Source organism: Ciona intestinalis, chromosome 2 (assembly GCF_000224145.3).
Source record: "Ciona intestinalis chromosome 2, KH, whole genome shotgun sequence".
Taxonomy (NCBI): Eukaryota; Metazoa; Chordata; class Ascidiacea; order Phlebobranchia; family Cionidae; genus Ciona; species Ciona intestinalis.
Genome location: NC_020167.2, coordinates 3,393,301 through 3,417,145, shown reverse-complemented (window position 1 = coordinate 3,417,145; position 23,845 = coordinate 3,393,301). Strand labels below are relative to the sequence as shown.

The 23,845-nt window shown below is 35.7% G+C and overlaps 6 protein-coding genes across 9 annotated transcripts in view; 3 read left to right on the top strand and 3 right to left on the bottom strand.

The window, feature by feature from the left end:
* Window positions 1-14,005, bottom strand: part of LOC100186827 (probable phospholipid-transporting ATPase IA) — a 36,380-nt gene extending 22,375 nt beyond the window's left edge. The window contains exon 1 of the mRNA XM_009859327.3: window positions 13,993-14,005. The gene's annotated coding sequence lies outside the window, so the exon portion shown is untranslated. The remainder of the gene's footprint in view (window positions 1-13,992) is intronic.
* LOC100181910 (DUF21 domain-containing protein At5g52790-like) lies at window positions 701-2,416 on the top strand. Its single transcript, XM_002121743.3, has one exon. The coding sequence runs from the start codon at window positions 701-703 to the stop codon at window positions 1,973-1,975; it is 1,275 nt and encodes a 424-aa protein (XP_002121779.1). The 3' UTR covers window positions 1,976-2,416.
* LOC100178871 lies at window positions 6,191-7,453 on the top strand. Its single transcript, XM_002127221.4, has 4 exons — window positions 6,191-6,340; window positions 6,414-6,541; window positions 6,966-7,116; window positions 7,218-7,453. Exons 1-4 carry the CDS (start codon window positions 6,283-6,285, stop codon window positions 7,385-7,387), a joined length of 507 nt encoding a protein of 168 aa, XP_002127257.1. The 5' UTR covers window positions 6,191-6,282; the 3' UTR covers window positions 7,388-7,453.
* On the top strand, window positions 7,832-17,062 carry LOC100177248. The gene is made up of 24 exons (XM_018817479.2): window positions 7,832-8,017; window positions 8,095-8,231; window positions 8,342-8,492; window positions 8,577-9,286; window positions 9,544-9,663; window positions 10,109-10,210; window positions 10,454-10,552; window positions 10,613-10,666; window positions 10,736-10,838; window positions 10,894-10,988; window positions 11,047-11,193; window positions 11,664-11,805; window positions 12,125-12,175; window positions 12,440-12,582; window positions 12,722-12,876; window positions 13,096-13,243; window positions 13,555-13,735; window positions 14,023-14,183; window positions 14,423-14,563; window positions 14,998-15,168; window positions 15,443-15,567; window positions 15,854-16,013; window positions 16,064-16,155; window positions 16,228-17,062. Exons 4-24 carry the CDS (start codon window positions 9,143-9,145, stop codon window positions 16,607-16,609), a joined length of 2,916 nt encoding a protein of 971 aa, XP_018673024.1. The 5' UTR covers window positions 7,832-8,017; window positions 8,095-8,231; window positions 8,342-8,492; window positions 8,577-9,142; the 3' UTR covers window positions 16,610-17,062.
* On the bottom strand, window positions 16,431-21,305 carry LOC100186778 (probable tRNA (uracil-O(2)-)-methyltransferase). 4 transcript variants are annotated; one of them, XM_026840491.1, is made up of 8 exons: window positions 20,549-21,305; window positions 20,125-20,301; window positions 19,608-19,783; window positions 18,749-18,932; window positions 18,266-18,515; window positions 17,550-17,683; window positions 17,055-17,250; window positions 16,431-16,571 (listed from the first exon to the last, which is right to left on the bottom strand). In XM_026840491.1, the coding sequence occupies exons 1-7, from the start codon at window positions 21,299-21,301 to the stop codon at window positions 17,062-17,064; spliced, it is 1,863 nt and encodes a 620-aa protein (XP_026696292.1). In that variant the 5' UTR covers window positions 21,302-21,305; the 3' UTR covers window positions 16,431-16,571; window positions 17,055-17,061. The 4 variants fall into 4 exon arrangements, with proteins under 4 accessions (XP_026696292.1, XP_018673027.1, XP_026696291.1 ...); XM_018817482.2 differs by having other exon boundaries at window positions 17,556-17,683; XM_026840490.1 differs by lacking the exon at window positions 16,431-16,571 and having other exon boundaries at window positions 17,009-17,250.
* Window positions 21,305-23,845, bottom strand: part of LOC100187481 (DDB1- and CUL4-associated factor 10-like) — a 3,666-nt gene continuing 1,125 nt past the window's right edge. The window contains exons 3-6 of the mRNA XM_009859516.3: window positions 23,260-23,401; window positions 22,710-22,846; window positions 22,422-22,569; window positions 21,305-22,114 (exon numbers count right to left, since the gene is read on the bottom strand). Coding sequence (XP_009857818.1) covers window positions 21,635-22,114; window positions 22,422-22,569; window positions 22,710-22,846; window positions 23,260-23,401 — 907 coding nt within the window. The 3' untranslated portion in view covers window positions 21,305-21,634. The remainder of the gene's footprint in view (window positions 22,115-22,421; window positions 22,570-22,709; window positions 22,847-23,259; window positions 23,402-23,845) is intronic.

Below are 23,845 nucleotides of genomic sequence, written 5' to 3'. Positions count from 1 at the left end.
TTTGTAAATCGGAGTAGCCGACCCTTTGCGCCATATTTTGTTGACAAAACAGTGTTTATACATGTAATACAAAACTACTAAGGAAATGTAATCTTCGACCGCGCTATTTCTGCTAGATTTTTTTCGGACTGTCATATTTAATGGAAATTATAACGGACTTTTTTATGGGAGCTATGTAGTATTTTGAGTTATAACGAACAAACTTGTGTAACTGGACCTTTATCTGCTGTACAGTTGAACAGGGGTGGTCTAGAACAGTGTTCTTCAACCTTTTTGGGGTTGGTGAACCCCTAAAGTTGTTGCGACAAACTCATGTACCCCTGATTGCTTTAACGTAAAACTAATAACGTCATCAAGGAGAAATGCGTACGGGAATACGTCCCTGTTTAATCGAAAAGCACTGCTAATCAAAATCAATTAGGAACATGAAGCTTACGGTTAAAGAGAAGACTAGTTTCGCAGTTCCCAGTGATGCAAGATATATAATTCATATAAAAAGTGATGTACCCCTGTATACCCTTTTGCACTGGTGCACCCCGGGCATATTTTGGTGCACCCTGGGGTGAACCAGTGCACACCGGTTGCACTGGTGCACCCCAGCACTGCTCTAGAATATGCGTGTGGGTTATTGTGCGCTGAAGTCCACACAGATAGTATAATCAAATTTAATTAATTTTGTGCTTTTGTTAGACTTGTAAAAATGACGAGAAATATAACTTGTTATTTGGAAAGGGAAGATATAATAATTTGCAATGGAGTGACTTATAAACCTGAAGAAATACTGACGTATCATGATGAGCTGTTCTGGATATACCTCTGCGTATACGTTGTACTTGTTTTAACGGCTGGGTTAATGAGTGGTTTAACTATGGGACTTTTTTCATTGGATTTAATGAGTTTAACAGTCTTGTCTACTGATGGAAAACCTAATGAACAGAAACACGCAAAGCGAATATTACCTTTGGTTAAAAGGCACCACCTGCTGTTGGTTACGTTACTGCTTTCTAATGCAGCAGCTGTGGAAAGTATGCCACTCTTTCTCGATCGAATTTCAAATCCAGTAACTGCTATTATTGTATCGGTCACCGCTGTCTTAATCTTTGGGGAAGTTGTACCACAGGCCTTATTTACGCGGTATGGTCTTGCAATTGGATCAACCTTATCTCCACTTGTATACGAACTCATGTTTATTACATTCCCTATCTCTTGGCCACTGTCTAAGATTTTAGATTGTGTTTTGGGCAAAGAACATACAACCTTTTTTCGAAGAGCAGAGCTAAGTGCACTAGTCTCCTTGCACAAAACGGAAGAAAATGAAGAACCTTTAACTGCGGATGAGGTCACTGTCATCAAAGGTGCACTTGCTATGAGAGATAAACAAGTAATACAAGTGTGCACCCCGATGGAAAGCGTGTTTTCTTTAGATGTAAATGGTGTTATGGACAAAACCACCATTAATTTGCTGCTAAGCAGTGGACACTCTCGTGTACCAATCTATGAAGGCACGCCTGATAATTTGATCGGGTTAATTCTCGTGAAGAATTTGATTAAAGTTGATCCCAATGCTAACTTGCCGCTCAGAAAAGTATTCGAAGAGCACAAGCGTCCTCTGTTAAAGGTTCCTCACTCCACAGGCCTCTTTGATGTTCTCAATTTGTTCCAACTTGGGAAAAGTCACATGTTTATTGTAGTGGAAGAACAAGCGAGTGCTAACAACACTGCCATGGCTGCTAAGCTGAAACCTGAGGACGTCGTGCTTGGCTTGATTACCCTCGAAGACGTGATGGAGGAACTAATACAAGAAGAAATAGTGGATGAGACCGATGTGTATGTGGATGTGCATAGAAAGATTGAAGCAGCAAAATCTCGGCGTCAGTTGCTCTCTACTAGTCCTAGTATGCTTGCACGTGAAAACACCAACATCAGAGATGGTAAAGTAGATACTGCAGATGATAGGCAACCTTTGTTAAAATAAACTATGCTTAGATTTTTCGTAGTACACAGATACAATATCAGATATGGCACCAAATAGCATGCTTATTTTGTGCCTCGTATCGTTTTATATAGTGCAGCTAAGCTGGTCTGGTCGGCATATGAATATCTGTATATGGCTTCTTATGTATACCAACAACTTCAAGTTTTTTTTTAGTGTTAACGAAGTTACTATCTTGTAAACATGTTTACTGGCCACTAAAACAAATTTTATTGGGCAACAAACGATATTGCAACTTTCTTAGAATCAATATATATGATTATTATACTAATACACAATACAAGTTATTAAATTAATACAACGAATAGAAGGAAATTAACAGCAAAATAACAGTAGTCTAAAAGCGTGGCTACCAATTCAACAATACTGCATAAATTAAATCATATTGAGTTGTATTTAAATAACAATAAACGTGATCACTCTTATTGGAGCTTCTGAAAAATAGAAACAGGTTTAGAATACCTTCACAGTTTATGTGGCTGGCGTTGGTGGAAAGCCACTACGGCACGACAAGCCCCCAGCCAATGGTAGTGGGTTTCTACTCTGGTGAGAAACCCCTTGCCATACCTAGGCAAGGTAAAACAAACCATATAGACAAAAATAGTACAACGAAGCACATAGACAATGTGCACAACATGGAACACACCAACAGAAAGACAAAAATGGTAGCACGAGTGCAGCGACATACATGTGCCAGACATGCAACAAACAAAACAGCTCAATCATACAAAAAGAAGACGGTTAAAAAAAATTAAAGCGGACATAATCATTGAAACATCTTCAAAGAAAATATGGTTCAAATCCGGAAGGATAATCATCTGCAGTGTACTGAATGTCAAACCGCATGTTTTAATCCAAAGGTAAGTCGCCATGTTGGTACCGCGATACTCTCGTCGTATCTTCACACAATATAATAACGTCCGGGTGTTACGCACCGCATCGACCGTTACAAAACTGCGTCAGGATGATAGGTACCGCATTGATACATAGTGACCTAAAAGCGAGCGTAGCACCACTGGTGGCATCGTCCACGCAACACCCCGACCGTTAAGTAACTCAATCAAAACTGACGTAACCGCACCGAACGCAGGGTTAGGACAATGCTCTGACCCACCGTATCGACGTCGTAGCGTAATTGTGACGTGGCCATCGTCCCAATCACGCTACATGACGTTAATATAAAGTTATTCACGTGGGGAAGTTTACATTACAATATAATAATTGGAATTCTATCACATTTATGCGCCTATTATACTGCGTGTTAATGTTACTCGAGTATTTGTGTACCAACATAGCGTTCTCACAAAGTGATTAGGCCAATACAGAATGGGTTAAAAGATTCGATCACTTGTGTACAACAACAAAATCTGATCCAGCAAGATGTTCGCCATAGTTTTATTGCATATATTTCAATGAAATGCAAAATGCACTAAAATAGTGACTGACTAAAAAACAGCTGACAACATTAGGTCCAGCAGAACAAGAGTACAACAGACATACATACATACAACTCATACTTATAAACCTCAAATCTCAAACCGTGTATCCTTCATCGGCGTCTTGGTCTTTGTTCTTCATCTGCAAAGGTGTTTACATAATATAGTTACGTCAAACGTTTACGTAATAGTTACGTCAAATAAAGGCCGAAAGTTCACGAATTCTAAACAAGTTTATTACAAATTAAAATTTATTTGTACCAAAATGTATATTTTTTTATTTATTCAAATTTATATTGTTAAAATGTATATTTTTTTATTTATTCAAATTTATATTGTTAAAATGTATATTTTTTTATTTATTCAAATTTTTATTGTTACATTTTATTACTAAATCATAAATTATGATAGTATATACACTAGACTATACCTTGCGCTTTTCTTCTGCAGCTTTATTTGCTGACTTTTCTGCAAAAATACAATCGTTAAATATCAGTAGGTATGTAGTATATCGTATTTTTGTTTTTAACAATTAACCAATGTTTAATTATCGTGTTTTTAACAATTAACCAAACACTTTTGATTCATAATGCTATACGACTTTATAATTCTGTAAATACGTAATAGTTTAACAAGAAAAGAGAATTAAAGCATGGACCATCTTGCACAACGCTATTATATTATCACGTCATAATTACCTTCATTCTTCTTTCTTTCTTTCAGTGGTCCTCTTGATCTCTATGACGTCACATACTTTGTTCTAAAAAAATTAATGATAAAACTCCGTTTAAAGCAAAATTTAGTCTGTGACGAAACAATGAACTTACGAAGTGGGTTCTTCTGTTGCGTCATCACCACTTCGTGACGTCACATCATCGATGTTTCTGGTAAAAGAGCTTTTGTACGTAATAATGCCAACTTTGATATATACTTTACCAATTCTTTGATCTTCTTGCTCCGAGCTCATAGCGCAAATAAAATTAGAACATACAAGTATTGTGCCGTGCGTCGACGCAAAGCGCGCATGGGGCCCCATGAAAAAAACGCGAAACGCAAGCGTAGAAACTGTATTTATGACGTGTAACGGCGTAACAAACAAAACAAATGCGGCGATTGTGACGTAACGTCGAGTAACGTAATAAAAGAACGGTCGCGATTCCTGAAATAAAATGTGATAAAGAATAATTTGAACTTAAACTATAAGAAGTAATCAACGCAAGGCACAGAATGATAGCATATAATATTGTAGTGTAATAAAACTATAATATGAAGCTCTAATATATGTTACAGTAAATATAGTATATCAAAGTTCTAATGTCATGAAACAATACTTAACTTAAATCTTGCAAGAAAACTTCTTGAACCCTTCCAACTTGTAACCTGATGTGACACCAACTTCATCTAAACTGGAACGTGGTAACGCGCTATGTAGAAGAGGCGTTTTATACGCGGAGCAATCAAGACGGGCGTAATCAGCTGGTGCGAGGCGGCAGTCACGTGAGCAATCTGACCACTCAGCTTCAAGAATTAAACAGCGGGCTGATTGTGACGTCAGTGCTACATTGTGACGTAACGAACTAAGTTCACAACGATTCGCGAGATTAGATTTTTGTTTCAAGCGAGAAGCTAGCTTTTAATATTGTTTTTATTCGATACGAGTAAAGTATCACAGCGAGTTGCAGTGCGACAAGTTTTATATATTTATTCCCAGCGCCAAGTTATTATTCCATAATATTAAATATTCATACAATATTATAATGTAATAACTATATGTGTTTTTGTCTGATCGATTACGGTCGCGAAGATTTAGAAATATTTTATAGACTACAATCGTTTCGTAAAGTTACATGATTTGGTAAATCGTAAAGTGGGCACGAGGTGTGTGAAACAGAACACCCGTATTATAACGACTGCCATTACCCGGCCACACGAGGATAGATAAGTTACATTCATTCATTTAAATGAGAATATATTAACAACCTAAATTTACCAGAAGGTTTTGAACCAGTTATACAAACAGTTGATTTCATTTTCGAGGCTCCAGCAGTGCGTCTAACGTAAATATTCTATCCAACAAATGTGTGACGTATTGTTTGTTTCTTTCTGTGTTAAATGTTGTGGCTTTTGTGTGTATTTTGCTGTGGCGTTTTTCTGCACTGTTTCGAGTTTTACTTTCGTTGTTAATGCCTTTTGCGTTGAGTTGATACAACTCGCGCTAAACCACCTTTAAGCAAAATTGGGCGCTTTCTTCTCCTGTTTCTTACATCCGGCCAATAAGTATTGTATAAGATCGGCAGTTCCCGTTGTGTGCATCGTGTCACCTACATAAACTCACGATTGCTGATAATATATAACTTACATTGAGTGTTTAGCGTAAAATAGGTGCACCAGAAGTAACGCATTTTTAGCAGAAATGCTTGGTCGATATAAAACACGATCTGTAATAGGACACAGCAATTACGCACATGTTTTCAACACGGATTACATATATGTCATATGGCGAAACTGTTTTTCTTTCTTATATTGGTTATGTGTTCCTTATGTTTGCTTTCCTATTGTGTGGGTTGTTTTCCTACACTCTGTCAGGGTCTCCCACTACATTTGTTTCCTATTTGAATACGTGTAGTGTTTGGAGTCAGTCGTTGTGCTTGTATATGGTAATCCAGTTGTAACGTTAATTGGAGCATTGGTTTTGAAAGCTCTTTACATCAGTTAGTTTGTTTTGTGAATTAAATAAACTGCCTAAAATGTAAACAGGCTACGAAATTTATGTAGGGCAGTATAACTTTTAAAAGATATCATATATATTTGGTTGTACATCGATTTTCAAAGGTAAAAAGTTCAAACACAGAGATGATGCACATTGAACAGACAGCGTTTATGTTCTTCATGGTGATTGCTGTATCTACAGGTGAGGTTGAACGGCTAAAATGTTTGCGTAACTCTTGGCTTTATATGTTGCTCAAGGTAAACTGTTGTTGCAGGTTGCAAACTAAAGACTTACGGCAATAGTTACGTTGTTGGTTATAATAGTCAAGTCATAAGGGTTGAGGATGCCTTTGTCGGATCAATGAAAACTATATCTAACAGTGCGAGTACTTGTAACGTAACGGTAAGGGCCTATACAGTTAAATAAAATATCCGTGTGAAAAAAAGCCAACTCGGACGTGCATGCCTGCCGCTGGACCCTGCCCATATAAACTTTATAGTATATGCTGCCCATATGTTATTATATGGTATGGTGGGAAAATATGGGACATCTATTTATTCCATTTTCACGTCCCATTTGGTACTAAATAAAGAAAATTCAAAGAATTATAAAACCGTATCCTCGTGACTTCCTTAAACCGTTGTTAAATGTTTAAAACGTGATCAAAAAATTTGGAAATTATCTGCTAAAGGTGTCTCGTTTTCCCCACCGTCTACTATATTATGCATCTTGGTAAAGGATTGTGAGAAAATTCTAACCCCTTGTCATTTAACCATACACTTTCTGTTAGTAATTTACCATTAGCAATTTCACCCATATTTTATAGGTGATAGTTACATCATCTTTCCGCAAACAAAGTCAGCCTGTACCGGGACATATTGTGCCACCTGCGTCACGTTCAAATCATTTGGTCGGGCACGCGATTGACATGAATTTGAAAACACCGAAAGGATATTGCAACAGCAGATGCTTGGCTGGTATGAAACAATCAAGTAGATGTGAAATGAGAAATAACGAATAATTTGTATTAACGCTATTTTCGATTTGAGCCCTGTATTAGTATTCCTTTTTTGTTTAGCACGAAAAAACTCCCATGCCGAATGCTTTTTGAAAAACGTCATGGGCGCTGGTCTTAGATGGGGTGGAACATGGAATCAACCAGATCCTGTTCATATCGATGATAGTTTGAACCTTCGTTCACCAAAAACTTGGGAAAGTCTCTTCTACGACTTGCAAAGACATTGCTGAGAGTCGAACCCAAGTTTCCGATAATGTATTTAGTTTTAAACGGAATAAATGTAAATGCAATGAAAACACAGAACTATGTTGTGCATGTTTTTGTGCGTGGGCACATAGTTTAACTAGTGAATCGAAAGTGAAGAGAGTAAGTAAACACCGGTGGTCTCCAAAAACAAACAAGCACTAAGTTCCTGGGGTTGTGCATATAATTCTAACTACAACATGTGTGTTGACTTATTAAAACAACGAAGCGCTCATGCCTTAAGAACCTAAAAGGCGAGCGCTTATAGTTTTGCAATAATTGCTTAAGCAACGAAAACGCAAAGGATTCGCACCAAACTAGTACATTATTGTAGTCACGTATACCGAACCTTTTCTCTTTAGTCTACGTGCCAGACCACATGTGTTTTTGTGTGTAGCGAGTCAAGCGGAAAGAAGGCGTACTAGTAGCCTATGGTAGGCCGAGACAATATAAAAGACGTATGTTTTTCAATTTACTAAACATTTGGTTAACTTACACACGGGCTATAGGAAAGAAGAATTTAGGTTGAGGTCATGTATTATAAAATATTTTGAACAGAAAGATGCACGTACAGCGGATAGTGTTTCTTTTTTGCATCGTGGTTGGTATGTCGAAAGGTAAGGTTTAAAATTTTAAAATTGATTAGCTCCCGTTAAAATATGTAGGAGACTTGACCTAATTTTGTTTGCAACAGTTTTTGCAAGTTGCGATCTGACCACATACAGCAGTCGTGTGATTGTGGGGCACAAAGGTCGAGACATTCGAGTTGATCCTGGATTCGTCAACCATTTACAAACTATGCATGCTGCGGCGAGATTTTGTAACGTGACGGTGAGCGGATATGTACAAAATAGCATATAATTAAATGTGAATTTGTAGACAAGGATGGTCACTACGCGACTTTTTTTCTTTTTTATTTAATCATTCTTCCTACGTCATAGGTTAAAGTTACGTCATCCTTTCGCAAGCAAAACCAGCCGGTACCTGGGAGTATTGTAACCCCTGCGTCTCATTCAAACCATTTGGTCGGACACGCGATTGACATGAATTTGGTAACGCCACTAGGGTGGTGCAACAGCAAATGCTTAGCTGGTAAGACAAACATAACATACGTTTCCTTAACCGAGCAGACATTACCAAAATTAAAATGGGCAAAACTATAAAATGTCTTTATAGGTAAGAAAAACAAATATTCCGTTTGCTTCATTGATGCGATAAAGCGGGGTCACATGAGGTGGGGTGGAGACTTTGTCAGTACCGATGTAGACCCGGTACATATTGATGACAACAGCTACCATAAATCGCCATCTCATTGGTTGGAGCTGTACGAAAAACACCAAAGCAATTGCTAATGCTGCACGAACAATCGTCGATGATATATATAGTAAGGCGGGGCAGGACGAAACACCTTTAGCACATAATATATTGATAAAAAACCTATTTGTCGCGATTGTGTCGGTTTTGCATTTTGTTTATAGTATTTTTTTCGTTAATTTTTCTATTTTTCTTTTCCGTTAACGACGTTATTATGCGTCAATTTTAAAGATTGCCACATTTGCGCAAATAAATGATTTCTATTACCATCGCTTAGCTACAAGTGAAGCGTAAAACTGCTTGGGGAATTTCTCTGTGGCTTGCGTTTATTTTTAAATTTTCGCACAGTTTTCCAACGTTAAACAATTAAATAAATAAAAAAATTTGCACTAACGTGAAACTGAACGTCTATACAAAGTGTAGCAAAAATGAAAACAACTGAAATTTCCATACGGCGAAACAAAAACGACCTTAAAATGGTCGACGAGATTTGGGGGTCTGGTGTTTACAATTGGAAGAAAAAAGACCCTACAAAGATATTGCATCGGTCGGATATGTTACTGGAGAAACAGGTGCAAAACTCTCTACCCGCATAATCGTTTGTACCTGTCGAATAAGCTATACATGTTTTGTGTATTGCAAGCAACAAGCCAACAAGGTGCTGCTTTTGTATAATGATGTCAAAACTTTTACGGTTGATCAATAGCCTATCAAATGGTTATGGTTACCAAATCTAATAATGAACACACATGCAAATCAATTACAATCATTTTTAAGCACATAAACAGTATTTAAAAAAAAAGCTTGTTACCTCTTGTGTTATGTTTAGTTGAAAGCAACACTTGCTGCTTTGAAAGAACTAAATGCTGCGATCGCCAAATTGGAAAATTCAAAATCCAGTACAGAGAAACAAAACATAATGGGGGATCTGACAACATTGAATAGAATGGTAAACTTTGTGTCTTTTTCTTTAATTAGCAAGTTAATATACAGAAAACAGGGAAACCCTAAATTAGTAATTGAGTTCCTGGAATGGTATTCTTGGCTACCGAATAAACTACTTGGTTGCGCTAACCATTACAAATTTTTTTCTTAGAGGTGGTTTTTCACGTTTAGACGGCCGACTAAGTTTCTGTGCTTTACTTATTATAGAAGTTAGTCGGTCAAAATCTACCGACCGAAACATTAGTTAGGCGACTAAAACAGCAGAATCGAATTTAGGCGGTGACTAGTTTAGTTGATAGCCGAAAATGCCATTCCATGTTTATAAAAATAGTGCTTAGGTTACTTGTCCCTCACCATTTCAGGATAAAAGTAAAATTCATTTATGTAAAAAATTGTTCACCTGTTAAATAAACATATTTTTTGTAAAATAATAAATACTTTCTGGACAGATTGCTCATCTCCGGATTGTGCTTGATGTATTGAACAAAATAAACAAGGAAATAGAGTTTTATCGAAATAAAATGAACCAAGCCATTCTTAATCATCAAGATGTAAGTTGTAATAGAAAGTTTCAAACTGCATTTTTAATAGCTGAACTATTAGTTAATTTGGGTGTCTCTAAAATATGCGCTCCATACCATATATATATATATATATATATAGCCCCATAGCCCCTTCTAGTTGATAAAAAAGAAGCACCCACCAACCGAGACACCGGTTAATTCAGGTAAAAGTAATTACCATTTGGCAACCACCTGACGTTCAGCCCACAATCAAATCTACCTTTCTTTTAGGATGCAGAATTATATCGACAGCGAGTACGCTGGCTGGAACAACGTCTAGAGAAAATTGTAAATGAAAATTCAAGTGAAAATATGAAGAAAATGTTTCAGGTAATGTCAGAACTGCTTTTTCAGTGATTAACAAATATAATAATCTTTGTTTCTTATCAGAAACCTGGAGTCCTGCCACCACTGCCAGAACCTATACAAGAAAAATCTGCAGAGGTGTGTGGTACCATATAAACTGTCTGTGTTACTTCTACATACACTACTTTCAATTTAAACCAATTTTAGGGGCATACAAGAGCTTCAACCTCACCACCTAAATCTATTCTCCTCTCAGATGCACAGAGGTCATTCCTTTCCAAAAAGGCAGTGACATTGGCTGATTTTCCAGGTCAGTTTTGAACCAGGTTACTCTAAATTAAAACTCTAATATGCACTCTTTATAGGCCGTGTAACCAATAACCAGGACGTGGCTGACAGATACTGGAGAGAAGGCCACCACAGAATGTCATACTCTGAAAACATGGGGCAATTACTTGAAGTAAAAACCACCAATAACGATTCAAATATTCGAATTTAATTAATGTTTTACCTTGCAGGATAACCCGTTATCCTACCACAAGATAGGGCTGGCAATTCCAGCCACTTATGTGGATAGGAATATTTTTTCGGCTGATAGCGGAAGGTCCTCTTCTTTGCCATGGATGAGTGAACAAGACCCAATGAAGGGAAATTTTGATATTCTGGTATGTTAAAACAGTTTAATATAAAACCAAGTTGATAGATCGTTTTTTCGAAAAATTGAATAAAAATGTTTTTATACAGTTACCAGAAATTAATTATATATTTAAAATTAAAGATTAATTTGAGGATGTTGAAATATCTTAATTAATTTACTAGAAGGGGTTTGTCGATTGTATATTACGCCTGACAGTAACAATTTGTATATTAAAGCAAAAGAAAATACCATAACTTTTGTTTTAACTCTTTGGTTACTATAACAAAGGTTAGTAATGTATAAAATAGAAAAGATTAGAATTAACTGTAAAACAACAGTTGTTCTAACACTTTCAGGGTAAAAACAAAGGTATAGAATTTAATAAATAAAATAATTAAATAAATAAAAATGGGGTTCCAAGTGGGAGAAAAGTGTGCTTAAAGAATGCGAAAAATAAATGAAATATAGTTATGAATGAATGCTTACATTGTTTGACAGAGAGATGATTTAGAAAGAATTCGAAAGCGTGTGCATAGAATACAGGAAAAAATATATGTGGCTGCAAATTTATCCACAAACTTTGAAACTTGTTCACCTGAATCAGCTGTTGCTAAACCACAAAGCAGGGAAGGACTTCAATGTAAGTATGTGTTGTATATCGTAATAAAGGTACCTGCTGTGTTGGTTAGTGGGTAGTCGCTTGCATCATAACTATAGGATACTGGTTTATTACTTGATACTGATAACTTAGATGGCATATGTGTATTTGGGCAAGACACAAAACAGACATTTCTTCAACCTAGTGGTCGCTAATGAGTTGCAGTAACATGGGTGTAAGAGTAATGGGACGACTCTGGCCTAATTCTCATTTTTCATGCTGTAGGACTTTACTAACAAAGATTAAAAAATAGGATAACTGTTTTGTAATTTGATGGACTAATCTATGTTCTTTGTTACAGCAACACCACAAACACCTGGCACTGCCAACTCTCAACTAGAAGGACAAAGAGGTGGGAGTCATATTGAGTAATCTTGTGTTTTATCATATACTTTAAAGATGCAGTGCAAGAAATTAAGATATATAGTTAAACACAGAATATCCCAAAAAGTCAACTATTTTATTAAGACATAAAGAAAGTTCAAGGTGAAGATGAGGCAGTGTAGTCTACACACAGAAGAAGCAGTTACATTGGGTATTATATCATTTGCTTTTATTTGGCATGTTTTCATAAGTATGTTTACCCTGTTGTAATGTATTGTTTTATGTGTTTCAGTTTATTCAAGATCACTCACTGCTGGTAGCTTGGCACGGATTTCAAGCTCAGCCACACCTGTAAGCAGCACAGAGACTTTTGAGTCCAGCTCAATCCAACCGATTCAAATTGAGACCAGGAACATAATGCCACTAACTAGAATGGTGAACTAAACCTTTTATTTTTGCATGGTCAATGTGTAAAATGTGTTTTGCATTGAAATTTGTATTGTTTTACTTTGTTGTAAATTAAAGTGCAATCAACCTGGGATTGCATGCGTGACATGTATTCTGTGTCTTGTAGAACATGAGCAAGACATATCCTCATGTGTGTGATCGATGGTCAGGAGCTCGACCCAATGAAAATTCTATCGCATCACAACCAACTATTGTTGATCAGCGTGATTTGCAAAACAAAACCAAGATGAAACTTTTTGTTGCAAAACGAAGAAAACAACAGTAAATTTCCCATACTTTCAATGTATTTAACATGAAATTTCAACCAATACCAAATCAAAATATTTCCCAATAATTTTTTTAACCAAATAAAAGGATCTAAAAATGTAAAAATATGTTAAATACATTCTAAAATGTGTGATAAAGTGCAGGACGGTTGACTACTTAAATTTATACAATTTTTGAAATCCCCCTTTAGAAATATTTTCCATTGTTTTTTAGCAACCAAGTCGTTCGTGATCTCATTACTCCCTCAAGTGTTTCATCCAATCGATCATTTCGTAAGGTCGGAAACACTGTTCGATTTGTGGAAAAATTGAAATCATCCGAAGGAAGTGCGCTCTCTCAGATACAAAAAGATCGACTTAATGTATGTGTTCTGTAGTCTGCACTAAAATATGCCAACTATGGCTTAAAACACAGGTCGCATGGTGTGTTCTGTCTTTAGGCCCTCACCCACATGAAATAGTAGGTTCTTTGTTCATTACCATTGACAAGGCTTACAAAAACTGTATTGTGTCTCCTCAGTCATGTAATAAAAACATGATACAATAACTTCATTTTTACAACCCTTTTAAAAGTTACTGAAATATGCTTATAGTAAGCCACCAATATTTTACACAATATTTTATGTAAAATCAATCCACAAAATGTGACATGTCTATTGCCTTTGCTTTCCAGCAATTGCTAACAACAGTGTCTTCATCATCAAGACATGAAGAAAGAGTTTATGCGGCCAGATCATTGTCAACATTAGGTGTAACGGCTTCAGAGGAAATAACTCCAACATTGGTGGAAGTATTAAGCAATGAAACAAACACCCAAGTCAGATTTGAAGTTGCCAAAGCTTTAATTAATTTAGGTAATACAAGGTTTTTTTTTATATAGTTTTATTGTACATAATTCAATGCTCTAAGTTGTCGCATAGTACATCCTTACACTAGTTTGGCGGTTGATTTCCACTCATAACAGAGTATGACATAAATTCCACAATACCAGTACACCACTTTATTTATGTATTTAGCTGTTTTTTTTATACAACAAACATTTAAGTTTGTCCTTTTTCCCCGCAGTATGAAATATCTCTTGCATTTTAAATGTTCTGATACTTTATTGTACTTTATTCAAATAGTTAATACAATGACATAGGTGATTGGCATACAAGTGCAATAAATGAGCTCACTTTCCACTTACAAAGTGGAGGACAAGAAGTGAGCCTTGATGTGCTTGAACACATTGCATGCAGTTGTAACACAAGCCCCTTACAGCTAAGTGTGAATGAAATACCTGAACTACGAGAATTGGTTGAGGTTAGTGCTTAATAAAGCTACTCTTAAAAATTATTCTAATTCTTGTCCGGCTCTGTGGCACAGTGGTGAGAGTGCTCCCCTATAGACCAGAAGATATGGTTTTGGCGCTGCCACCATTGTGGGGTATGTTCTGTTAATGTAGAATATATATTTTGCATTATATTTCACCTAAAAAGTGTCGTTTTATAAGATTTGGCATCTACACATTTATTTGGTTTGTAATTTTAATTTTATGTTAGGTTCTTCATATTCTTGCTGGCACACCTGATCCTGAAGATGAAATTTCCTTCCAAGCAGCTGTTTGCCTAGCTGAGATATGTGGACTGTATGATGACACATCTGCCAGTATTTCACTCTCCAAATTACTAAGTGTAATAAAGGTAGGAACACTTCATAAACCTTGTTACTTATTTTCTCGGGTTTGTTCTAATTATTTTGATCCCAACTATTTTATTCGATGGGGGAGTAATGTTACCAATTGCATGTGCTTCTTTTGAATGTTTGACAGAATTAAATATTAGTTGCACCAAATGTTATCATAACTGTGTTAAATCAACCGCTGCGGCACTGTGTTTTTAGTGCTTGCATTTAATGCAGAAGTGACAGGTTCTAGGCTCTTTCCTGCTACCATTATGGACATATTTATCTTTCAGCAAGGCATTTACGGCAATTTCCCCAACCTGGTGGTGCTATTTCTAGTTGTATAAATTGTCAGCCATAAATTAAAAAAACACCTGTGTTACAAAATCTGTTAGTGTTCTACCATGCAAGGGTAATAACAAGTTGCACATTCAAACACAATACCATTTTCCAGCACACTACCAAATGGAACTGGCATGCACAAGCACTAGAAGCTTTGGTGCGTCAACTCAACTGTTGCCATGAACCAACTCTTAAAGCGATGGTTACACAGCTCAACCATGCCACTAAATGGCAGGATAGATTATCAGCTGCCCTACTTATTGCATACTGTGGCCCTGCCAAGGTTAGCTAGTTTTATTTACCGATTCTATTAGTTTGTAGAATAATCCAATATTGGCTTACATCCCAGGTCCCTGGCCTTGGTTAAATTTCAAACAGTTTTTCCCTTTTTATTTGACTTTTTTTGTGTAGGCCATTGATAGAAATGCTCAAATGTGATCTAAAGCTACCACCAAAGTTTAAAAAAAATAACAGCTTATAAACAATGTGATCTCATTCTATCCGCAAATTTCCATTAGTATGGCCCTTTAATTTCATAAAATCCCATCCTAACTTAGGTCTTTCCTGTAATGAATGAAGACAGCATCTTCAACATCCTGGATCGGAAGTTGTGGGATGATGCAAAACGAGATGTCCGACTTGGGGTATCGCAAGCTTTCACTGCTCTTGGGATGAGGAACAGGTGGAGCAGATATCAAACAAACAAAAAATTATTTGTAACTATTAATTATACAAATATCTGCCACAAAACTAGTTTTATAAAATCTCTCAGTACTTGACTTTTTTTGAGAATCTGCCATGTGAAAGTCCAAATATTGAAGTATAGTTCAGTTCTGCAGACAATTTTCTAAGAACCCGGACCAAGTGCATAATATAAATAAATAAATGTAACTTATTATCTTTGGGTGTCAGAGAAACGATGGTTGTTGTAACACAACATCAAAAATATTTATGATTTTATATTTTAGACTGTTAGAAGTTCTGGACTCTAGATTGGATGATAATAACCCAGAGGTTCGATCACAAGCTGTGATGTCTATGTCAGCAGCAGGTATTCGTAGTGACCGCACTCTAAGATCACTGGTGGAGATGTTGGGTTTGGATTCAAGTGATTATGTTCGACTACAGGTACAGTGTATGTCACTGGTTGCAGTGATTGAATGGCTTTTTTATCTTAGATAATGAGAACTTTTCAAGCACTTGGTATAACAGACATCAGGGTGGTGAGAGCGTTGAGGGAAAGAGAAAAAGGTGGCGGACCACTGTCTAGGTTTGTGTTAACGTTACTTTTAAAAACTATGTATTTTGAGTGATTGATTATTTTTCTTTGGAATACACTCAGGCAAGCCTCGAAAATTCTTGCTGCATTGGATGTTCGTCTTACAACTGGGATCTCAAGCCAGACACGCAGCAGATCACAAGAGCGAGTCAAGAAGTCCACATCTGATAGCCGGATGACAACTTCATCCTCCTGGCCTTCCTCTCCATGGGGGGTAAACCGGGACTCAGTGACGCGGGGGTCAAAATGGGGAAACCCCCTCTCAGCAACCCGTGGGTCAAGCAAAGCTCGGGGTTCGGCTTATTCGTCAAACCCCAGTTACGCGTACAGTTCACCACAATATGAAGTTATTTCGACTGCTGTGCAAAAGCCACGTGCCTCGAGCATTCAAAGATCAGCTGTTGCTTCTAGAATGACAATAGCAAGCGTCAGCACAATATTTTAGTGAGAGTATGAAATAGACTCAGATGCGTTGTAACATTTACTAATAAGTTCTGACATGAGTTGTTTTAGATTGAAACTTTTTTTAATGTTTTGTGTGTTGCAAACATATCTAGAAGAATCAAATGTCCGGTAACTGTAATATTGAATAACTGTAAAGTTAGTTTAAGTTTTAGGTTAATTTTTTTAATCGTGATGCTACCTATCAATATTAATATTTATTATTACCTACCATGATTTTACACACTGCATGTGTTACTGCACTCACTGATTACCTTTGAATTTTACCTTTTCAAACTATAAAATTACTACCAGAATTCTTGTTCAAATCACCACAATTTGAAATAATTTCATGCTAGCCTTACTTTATCACTGTGCTTTTATATACGAGTAACATTCTGTGTGAGAGTTCTATTTTTTATTCGAATTTCTGTAGAAAATACACTGACCCAGCAATTACTGATTTCCATGAAGAAAATTGCACTTTGCATTGCTCAGTGGACAGCCATCAGGGTGACTGATGTGAAACCAACATTGTTTGGTCTTTACAGCAGAGTCGGCCAAGTGTTTTCTTTTACGCTTTCTTCTCGTTTGAGTTAACGACCAATCTCGTAATTGAACGTTACCATTGCGGATTTGAAATATCTGAAACAATAGAAATCTTAATGATTAACAATATAATTAATGAGGTAATGGGCCAATTTTGGAGCTATAAGCCATCACACAGGACCTCACCTTTATACAGTATAACAAAAATGCTAATCTATATATAAGAAATGCAAGTTATACACTATATACAGTAATTTAATTTCATGTAATCAGCATTCAGCTGATACGTTTAGAAAATTATTTCACCAGAATTTTCTCATTACAAAATCATATACTTAAAATGGGTTTACAAATCTGAATAAAACATCTTATCACATTAAAACAAACATATTAACCATTACTTGATGATAATTCCGCATTAAAGTTTGTAACCCTCCACATTCATTTTTCATCTCATTTCGTGTTTTCTCATCCAGCAATGCAGCTGCCTCATGCAGTGGTAGACTGCCACCCATGTTCCAACTTTTACCTGGAAAGAGTAAGTTTTTTTTCAATCATACAGTTACGTCAAAAAGTATAAATTTAGCATATTAAAAATAATTTTAGTTTCAATTTATTTACTCAAAACCTGGACCTAAACATTTATATAATATTACCTATTGTCCTGTTTTTAAGAGTAAAGGACAGGTTTTAATTGAAATTAACTATCGACAGAAATTTGAAGCTGGTCGCGTTAATCACCGTAGCTAAACGTCTTGCTTATTCCTCTAACTCACAACTACCCATAACTCAGTTCAGTTCATCCTTGTATATCATGTTTACTACGGCAAAACACGATTATATACGCAACAATTACAGGACTATATAAATATAGAGATAAAAAACAATGTGATAACTGCAGCGTCTAGATACGCAACAGCAGGGGTGTTTGGTCTGGTTCTAGACCTTGCAGTTACATTCCACGACTTCAGTAATACACTGTTATCGTTCTAGATACACCGATAGAATGAGCCAGAAACTCACACGCACAAAACGTGTGTGTAGGAAATGGCAATTAGTTATGTATAACACCACGGATTTGTGACACCTATGAAAATTAAAAAAATATTACCTGTTTCAATGTTTTCTTTCATATTAACAACTGATAAAAGCTTTTTAACAATAGTTTCAACAATCTGTTGTTGAACAGTACGTTTCATTTTTGTGCAGTTTTGTATTTTTTCCACCTTTGGTCTTGGAACAAAGTTTAAATTTTCGTATTTTGTTTCATCACATCTTGAAGTTACATATCTTTCAATACTTTGTAATTTTATGGAATGTTCATTCTTAGGGTAGTTTTTCTTCATACCTACATAGCATACCTGAAAAAAATCAACTTTAATGAAGGTCCAACTAACTTAGGCAGAATATTCTTTTAAAGTACAAAGGGATTAATCAAATATCTCATTTTTTGGAAGTATTATTTTAGTTTCCTAAGTGAAACCAGGAATCAATAAGGTTACTTAAACACATCCACTTGGCAATATAGAAAATTATGGAATAAAGATAACTGTCCTAAAAATATCTGTTTAATTAACTTTATTTATATTATTACCCTCTTTGTTGAAGGTATTCTCATGACATCTTCCATGACTTGAAACCCACATTCCGAACCAACTGAATTCACAAAGTTGAGGTAGTCTCTATACTGACCATTAGTTGATTGTGATCTTTCAAACTTACAGTTAAAATCAAAGAAACAACATGGCAACACCCAGTACCGTGTGTTGTAGCTGCATCTGTGGAATTAAAAACTGTTACTAATTAAAATAGATGTTTTATAGAAATTTTTCATACTACAGTTACATATCATACAACATATATCAATTTTATTCAATGTTTACATAACACTAACAGTGATAAGTCTTGTTGTTACATTTTTTTCTTTGTGGCAAAGAAATGTTAGATATTATTATATATATATATATTAGCATTACTACAAACCATAATCTCATATTATAGAGGCTGAAAGGTATTTAACTTTTATCAATACCTATAATTAGCTGTAAAATCTAACCAGTAATTAAATAGTAAGTGCATTAATTACTGCACAATATGGAAGACAATAATATTGCACTCGTCCGGCACCGTGGCAAAGTGATTAGCGCGCCTGCCTGTAACCCAGAGGTAATGGGTTCAAGGCTCGACGCTGCTACCATTGTGGGCGTATGTGTCCTTGGACCTTAAGCTAGACACTTAATGGCAATTGCTCCAACTCAGTGGCCACTAATGGAATGGGTTGTCTATATTATACGCCATACAAAAACAACTTCAATAAAATAATCAACCACAAAGTAACATACATGGTAACTAGTAAGCTGCCACGAGGTGTATGAACACCCGTGTTATAACAACTGTTATTTTCCAACCATGCAAGGATAAAGTAAGCTACATTCATCACTTCACATATTCACCTGCTAGCCATAACAGGAATCCATGGAGTTAGTTCATCAGAATGGTTGCCTAGCAACCAATCATATCCTTGAAGAGTAGACAAGTCCTCCGGAGTAACAACATCTTCCTCCAAGTTAGCTTTGCTCAGAACCTCCCAAACTTTTCTCTTTCTAATATCAATGCCTTTACCTGGATGCTGGAAAATGTTGAGTATTTTTATATTGATGTTTAAATATTTATTTTGATTGTTTCATAACATATCACTTTGGTGTTGGTACAATAGCCTGCACTAATGGACAAAAACAATAGAAAAAAAGTATTGGTATAAACAACAGTTGTCATAACATGGTTAAGGTAAAACAATTATACAGAAGTGAAGTACAAATCAAACAACCTATAGTCAATAGTCATATAGCATTTGATTGAAACAGAGTAAGTCTATATAAACTCTATAGTCTATGTTGTGTAACTTTTTATATAAGGTAATGCATGCATGATGTATCACAATCTATAAAAAATATAAACTTTTTTCTTTACCTTTTCAGAATTCAGTATGTGGACAAGTAATCCATTCCCGCAACCAATATCTACAAAAGATTGTAGTTTGCTCGTACCAAGTAATTCTCTCTCTTGTTCCCATAATACAAGTAGATAGGTAGCTATGGCAACATCTTCATAAACGTATTTTTGTGGGTCAGTCACTTCTGGCCAAACCTGATAAAAACATAATGTTCTTAGTGTAGTAAGATCAATTCTTGACACCTAACTGCTGGGAAAAATATTCCCAGAATTTAAATTGGTGGCTTTAATAGCTAGGCTACATTACGGCAATAAAACTTGAGTGTTTTAGAATTAAATACTTCCAATTATAAATTATGTATCATGTAAAAATACATATCAGGGCAAATATATTTTTAAATAGGTCAATCTTGTCTGTTGTATAATTTATACGAAATGCTACCTTTGCCAGTTCCAAACCATATTTCCGTTTCAGTTCTTGGTAAAGAATGGAATATTTTTCTTTGTCAATCAATGATAAAGATGTTGGAAATTTCTTGGAATCTTTTGGAAGTTTTGTATTTTCGTCATTACTCCATTTACAAACCAATGGAAAAAGTTTTTCTGTAAGCCACTGTCGTGTCGCGTGGCAAGATCTTTTGGCAAACTTAGTTAAAAGTTGATTAGGTTTGGACTCATTTTCTGTTTGACTTTTATTAAAAACAAATAGAGTTATCCTGTATTGTTCATCAGTTATGCTTGATTCTGATTCAAGCATGCAGGAATGATTATTAAACATGTATGTTGTGTGTTCAGGACTTTTGGAAAGACTATCAGGTTGCAAAGGAATGAAAAAAACAGCTTCTTCGGTTGTTATGATCAATTCATGACATGCATGGTGTATTTCACAGTTTCGAGGCACGAGTTTTCGTAAAACTACTTTTGCATTTTTGAAGTTATTGTTCCGAAAGCTTTTGTTGCAATATAAGCATGTGACTGGAGCAGCAACAACATCTATACATAAGTCTTCAGTAGATTTTGGTAAATCAGAACATTTATTCCAAATAAGACTTCCTTTACACTTGATGTCGTCAATTTTTGCGCAACTGACCACTTTGCTGCAGATGTTTGGTCGTTCTATCCAGATTTTTACAGAATTACAAAATGCATCAGCACTGCAGGAACTTTTAGTTGAACCTAATTCAAACCAAGCCATTGATCTGGAAATATTTCAAAAAACAACAACGTTAATTAGTACCACAAATAACGAAAACAATTGCCTTAAAAATGTAAGCATAGAAGTAGAAACAGCTCTGAACTTTGCGTGTTAAAAAAGCACAACACTGACACATTTAAAACAGAATTTGATGCCTTCATTTTAGGGCAGACACTACACACTTGGATTTAAAATGCTTAAATCCAGTGAACTAACATGGATACTCGTTGACGTTAAGGTCCTAATGGATCAGTACTTAACAAAATAAATGTATGTAGTATTGGAACATTAGCATTGGACCTTCAAAGGCAAACAAGTTAAGTAAATCAATGATCATAAAACTGGTTCATAAAATACAATCTCGCCATTTTTTGAGCCAGTGACGATTTGTATTCCAACTGGTGAAAAAGCAGTGGACAGCACCAAACTACGGTGTCCGAAACAATAAGTCACGTCGTGCAAAGGGGCAGCATCAATGAATGTGTGTGCTGGCATAACCGTGTCCGAACCTTTGGCACTCTTGTGCATTCCGTGCACACGAGACGCCATGTGTGTCTGGTAATCATACAGGTTCGAATCGTATGAGACGAGTCTAATGCCATATCCAAATGGAGATGCGATAAATCGACCGCATGGTGAGAATGAAACTTCTTGAATGTATTCGATATTGTCAAGGCTCTCTTCCATCATTACGTTAGTGGTCTGGCCACGAGGTAACGGGATAGACGAATTACCTTGTGCATCTGCCTGCCATTTATTATTCCCTTGATGCTCACCATGGTAGTGAGACCATGTGTTGTGCACTGAAGTTAACTGGAATACAAATTCAGTTAGAGCACAATAATGCGAACGCTATAAGTTACACATATAGAAAGTGAGATTAAATGAATAATTGATGCACATTTATGAAGTGACGATAGTCATAGTCAGTATAACACAGGCATCGAATTTTATACACCTCTTACCCCCGATGCAGTTACTATCTGTACAACTTTGTAGGCAATTGCCTTTTTCTGTATCACTGACAATTTGGCAACCGATTAATGGGTTAGAGTAACTCCAACAAAGACACCCACAATAACAGCAACATTGGGATGAACATTGATTTAGCATCACTGACCTTTTCCACTGAGGTTGCAAACCTGTCATATCTCAATACAACAGCCATGTTTTGTGGGTGCACATCAATAGATTGGCAGAAGACATTAATAGGGTCATGCTTTGTAAGGTCAGAACTGTGACCATAGTACAATTCTAAGTGGTTCCTTCTAAAAATTTAAAAAAATAAATTATTAGGTTAATTCATCGACAACTGAGAAAAATTGTTGAGAAAAATTTTGCACAAACAACTCTTAATGACCAACGGTAACACCCATAGGCCGTAAGGCCCCTAACTCATAACACTTACCTTGTCATTGGTTGTGATTGTGCTTCAAATGGTTCTTCACGATTGACAGGGACTTGTGTGTTATTAAATTGAACGAAATAATCTCCAAACTCATCATTTAATACAATCTTGTTTATGTCTGTGGTAAGCTTTTCAATCTGATTATAAATAATAATTTTACAGTTTTGGGAGTGTACAAAATAAGAGGAGGCGTTATCTAGCTTTTTTTATATCTCTGTGATCATTTATTCATTTTAATTATCAGTTGATGCTTGGAAACCTAAAATTGCATTTCACTTGTCATTCTAACTTTTATAAGTTATAATTTTTTTACAAATTTTATTTATTCCTTTTGATTTTTGAAAAGGCCGAAAAACTCCATAAGACAAACAAAGATGTCATATTTTATACACTTTGTGCCTGCTTACTAGTTACCACATTTGATTGAGTAAGTGAGTAACGTGTGGGGAATTTATTGGCTCTGTTTTACCCATAGACATGAGAACCATATGTGTTTAGAAGACACATTTAACGAAATTAAGCATTACACTTCCAATTTGTTAACACATACCTCAAGATTGTGGATTGCAATCAGATCTACAGCTTGAATAGTAGAAATGTACATACTGTTACCATCAGGTGATAATCTCATTCTCATTAATCGAGGACAAGTTAATACAACTTCAGATTTGCATTCTCCATTCGGAAGCAAACTAAACAGAAAACAAGCGGAAAGCTTGATTAACTAGCTGTCTGTGTTTATGCAACAAGAACAATTTATTAAAGTACACTAAGGGGTTTGAATCATTTTAGAATCTAGATAATTTTACACATTTTAAGCAATTATGCTTTGTGATAATATTGTTTTTCACAATATTAATTGCCGTTTTTAATGGCCACAAATCACTAGAAAATATATTAACAGCACATTTTTTTAAACAGCGGGCCTATTACATATTGATAACACATATAAACTATATATATATATATTAAATTTGGAGAAATATTTTACAAAAATTAGTAAGAGTACAAAAATTAAGAAGACAACAATTTTGAAAACGTATAACAGATATATATATATATACTCATGTGTCATGTCTTATACTTGTTTATATCCCATGTAATGATATTATCATCAAATCCTGCAGATACAAGAC